Source organism: Austrofundulus limnaeus, unplaced genomic scaffold (genome assembly GCF_001266775.1).
Source record: "Austrofundulus limnaeus strain Quisiro unplaced genomic scaffold, Austrofundulus_limnaeus-1.0 Scaffold89, whole genome shotgun sequence".
Classification (NCBI taxonomy): domain Eukaryota; kingdom Metazoa; phylum Chordata; class Actinopteri; order Cyprinodontiformes; family Rivulidae; genus Austrofundulus; species Austrofundulus limnaeus.
In genome coordinates this window covers 1,243,069-1,247,536 of record NW_013952491.1, presented here as the reverse complement: position 1 = coordinate 1,247,536, position 4,468 = coordinate 1,243,069, and the positions used below count along the sequence as shown (strand labels likewise).

General features: G+C 43.9%; 1 protein-coding gene across 4 annotated transcripts in view; it reads right to left on the bottom strand.

The window, feature by feature from the left end:
• necab2 (N-terminal EF-hand calcium binding protein 2) overlaps positions 1 to 4,468 on the bottom strand; it is a 115,070-nt gene that overhangs the window by 107,194 nt on the left and 3,408 nt on the right. For all 4 annotated transcript variants that reach the window (XM_014012193.1, XM_014012192.1, XM_014012196.1 and 1 more), the window contains one exon: positions 4,029 to 4,428. In XM_014012193.1, coding sequence (XP_013867647.1) covers positions 4,029 to 4,358 — 330 coding nt within the window. In that variant the 5' untranslated portion in view covers positions 4,359 to 4,428. The remainder of the gene's footprint in view (positions 1 to 4,028; positions 4,429 to 4,468) is intronic.

Here is a 4,468-nt window from a genome sequence, read left to right as displayed (position 1 = left end):
GTCACACATGGTGTCACTACGGTCACACATGGTGTCACTACGGTCACACATGGTGTCACTACGGTCACACATGGTGTCACTACGGTCACACATGGTGTCACTACGATCACACATGGTGTACATGTGATCATGTGACCTGTCAAACACAAGGATGAGACATGAAACATCTTAAAGAATCAAATGAAAAATCCTAGTTGCCTTATGAAGCCCTTCCACAGACACGTGGATTAATAATCTGAATTTCTAACTCAGGGCTCTGCAACCTGCGCTAGAATTAGGTAGAATCTGTATAAAAGGTGTAAACATGACAACAAAGCTAAATGTTAATGTTAAATATTTAATTTTTATTCAATAACGTCACCCACACATGTTGTAATGGCCCCACTTCAACAAACTGGAAGAGGCCCACGGGCCAGCAGTTGATCCAAAATGCTGCTGCTAGAGTTTTAATGAGTTGGAAGAAGAGATCATAGGCTACGTTCACACTGCAGGTCTTAATGCTCAGTTCCGATTTTTTGAAAAAATCCGATCTTTTTGTGTGAACGTTCACATTACATTTTAAATGTGACCTGCATCAGACCCCTGTGTGAACGCTACACAGCACCGATGTGACACGCATGCGCAGTAAAAGATGTGACGTCTCATCAGCCAGCTTGTTTGTTTACAGAGCTAGCATGGATGCTACATTTTTCGCATCGAATCAGAAGTTGTTGTTTAATCAGAGCCGATTAAATTATTATCTGACCTGCTTCTTTAGTTCAGTGCTTATATCTGAAGCTGCCTCTGACCGGGATGCTCCAATGAAGCTTTTTTTTTTTAAACGAAACTAAGAGCTGGAAAAAAGTATCGACCGAGTAGCTAACTTTAGGATCGATACTCTCCGCGACCCAGGCTGGACATCGTTATTATCAGACTAATGAAAAGTAAAAAGATGAAACAACTGGACTTGTGTTTTGGAGCTGTAAACACATGGAGCTACAGATTTAAACAGCAAGACTTGAGGTTAGTGTCTTATCGATCCTTCAGCCCCTCCTCCTGATGAAAAAGTCAGATGAATGTGACATGAGCGTTCACACTGCAGTCACTTTGAAAACATCAGATATATATCCGATTTAAAACCACATACTGAAACGGCCTGGGTCAGATTTGTAAAAATCGGATTTGTCTCGTTCAGACTGTCATAAAAAAATTGGATATGAGTCAGATGGGTCAAAAAAATRGGATTTGGGTCGGATTTGCCTGCAGTGTGAACGTAGCCATATTTCTCCAGTTTTAGCTTCTCTCCACTGGCTCCCTGTCAAATTCAGAGTAGAATTTAAAATATTCCTCCTAACATACAAAGCTGTTAACAACCAAGCTCCATCATATATTAAACATCTTATTGTTCCATCCTTTCCTAACAGAGCACTTCACTCTCAGACTGCAGGTTTACTTGTGGTTCCTGGAGTTTCTAAAAGTAGAATGGGAGGCAGAGCTTTCAGTTATCAAGCTCCTCTCTTGTGGAACCAACTTCCAGTTTCTGTCCGTGAGGCTGACACTCTGTCTACTTTTAAGATTAGACTGAAGACTTTCCTTTTTCATAAAACCTATAGTTAGACTGAGGTTTCCTGAATTATTCTTCATTTCTGCTGCTGTAGACAGACTGCTGGAGCACAAACTGACCACAAGTCCTCACTCTGCTGCTGTCTTTAGCAGAGGTCTAATAAAGTAAAAGTAAAACTACCTGAACAGAAAATGACTTTGGTAAAATTAAATTTCACTGATGAGAAAAAAAACTTCATAAAAATTGGAAAAGTAAAAGTACTTTTACACACTCTCTAAGAAATAAACTGTAGAATTTACTGAACCCCTTAACAGTCTTTGTTACACCGGCGGGCAAAAAAGTTTCAGTTTCTGCCTTTAAAAGTTTCCAGACATTACCAGGGGCTTTTATTTTGAAGACTAGGATTTCAGACAACTTCCTCTGGTTCCTACCTTTAGTTTGGCACCTTAAAAATGTCAAAAGGCTTTTAAGAAATTTCAGTGGCGTCTGTTAAGGGTTTAACCAAACTGGTCCCACTAAACCAAGTGGAGAAAATATTCTTGTCTCGTATTTAACCTACTGGGTTTAGTGAAACCAGCTGATGTGACTTGGTTGAGTAAATTCAACACTTCAGCTTTTAAAGTGCAGAAATATCATTTTTCATGATGAGTTTGGACAGATTTAATATTGTAAAGAGTAACTAGATTTTACATTTTAAAGTAAAGAAGTAAAAACATCAATTTTAGGTTTAAAATGTAATGAAATAAAACTAAAAGTAACGATGTAAAAAAATACTTGGCAAAATTACAAATCCTCCAAAAATTACTTAAGTACTGTAACTAAGTAAATGTACTTAATTACTATAAGCCTCTGGTCTTTAGTCTCTCTTCTCTACTTGTTTGTTTTAATTCCATCAATAACGTGTTTTCTGTCTCTCTTCCAGAGGAAAATACACCTGGACCGGACCGGTCCTTCTGTGTCTCTTTCCTGTCCCTCAAACCCAGTCAGTCCTAAAGCCTGGATTATACTTCAATAAGACGTGAGACAGCGAGTTGATGATTGTGCAATTTCAGCGCGTCTTTTCCTGACCGAGTATAAATGGGTTGAAGACGCAGTGGGCCATGAATGATCATAAATGCTCCCTCTGCCCTCCCACAGCTCATATAAAAGTATATAAACACAATAACGATGGCTGGATCGTGTTTTTTCCACTCAACATCAGTGTTAAGTTGAGTGAAGTAAAGCCAATTTTTTTTTTTTTGTTAACGGTGGACATAAAAAAAAAGACACGACCAGCTGCACGCTAACGTTCATCCTTTGGATCTGGATCAAACCAGCTGCTCTTTGAGCTCTTTTTAAAACTGGCTTCAGACAAAAAACATCATTTTAAACAGAACTAGACACCGCAGAGTGGAGACTTAATGACTCCCGCACGCAGAAATGCACCAGAACTCAGAAGTTTTTATTCCTTATAAATGTCATGCTACCAGGTGCATCCCAAAATTGTAGTTTTATTTTATTTTTTTTATTTTTGGGGGGGCATTGGTTGACCTGATGGATAGAGCTTCATCAGAGCTAAACAACAAAAGAAATCTGAAGCTTCTATGTTGAACAGTTTCTGAGTTATAAGCATTTTTGCATGTCCTGACACCCCCTCTTTGAAAGGAGCCCCCTCCTCAAATATGGGGTCTATCATAAAACCGTTGGCTGGTGCAGTGTAGGTCAGACTAATCTACAGTCTTGCCAAATTTCATGTTGATCGGTGCAGTCGTTTTTGTGCTACGGTTGACCAAAAATCAATGAAAAATAAAAACTGTACGAAAACAATATGACTCCTGCTGACGCTTCGTGTGTGTGTGTGTGTGTGGGGGGGGGGGGGCATAATTACACGCAGAGAGAACTGAGCTCGGGTCCTGTTCTGGTCCAGCTCTAACTCCTCAGCACAGCTGAGGACTACTGGCCCTCTGCGGTGCTCCTCATGAACAAACACCCACAAACACTGGACCTATCACACACAGAGACAACGTCCCGTCGGCACAGTTCTGACTGGAGGCCACAGGACGGCTGCAGAGCAGACTGAAGTTGAACTTTTTTTTTTTACTCAGCAGGGGAAAAAGACGTGTGACTTGAAGTATAAACCAGGCTTAAGTCTGGTTCTGCTGGAGGTTTCCTCCTGTTATTTTGATTGTAAAGGCTGCAGACCCCTGCCCCAGCTAGAACCTGGTGCCCCTCCCTCACCTCCCGTGAAATCTCTAGATCCGCCCCTGAACCTGAACCTCTCCCAGCTCTGCAGCCTGGACGGTTCTGCTCTCAGAGACCCTAACAGAACATTGATTCTGACAGGAGTGTGTCCCGGACTTTGCTGTCAGCTGTCTCAGGTAAACATGCCTGATGGAGAGCGGAGTGACGCTGCGTTAAAGTTAACTGTGCGTAAAGAGCGCACGGTCCTCCCCGCCCCGCCGGCTCCGGGGGGCTGCCCGCCCGCCTCCCGCCGCCTCATACTCACATCCAGGATGACAGAGATGCCTCTGCGGGGCTCCGGGGCGAAGAACTGCTCCTGGGCCACGGCCACCTCCTCCTTGCTGGAGGCGTACTCCCGGCTGGAGACGTTCTTGTTGTCGCTCATTTTGGTGACGATCCAGCGGACAAGCCCGTCGATTCCACCGGGCTGGGCGCCGCTGTTTCCGGACTGCGCTGCCGTCGCGGACTCGCTGTCCTGGCCGGCTACGGGTTCGGGCTGCTCGCGGCGGCTCTCCTGGGCTCGGAGTTTGGCTTGTTCTTTGTTCAGCAGTTTGTGGACTCCGTCCCGACAGTAGCGCGCTGCCTGCTCACACATCCTTTTGCTGCGGAGCGCTCATGCTGCGCTCTGTGGGGGGAGAGAGAGAAGCCCCCACCCTCACACTCCTCTGCTTGTTACATCACACACACACACACACACACACACAC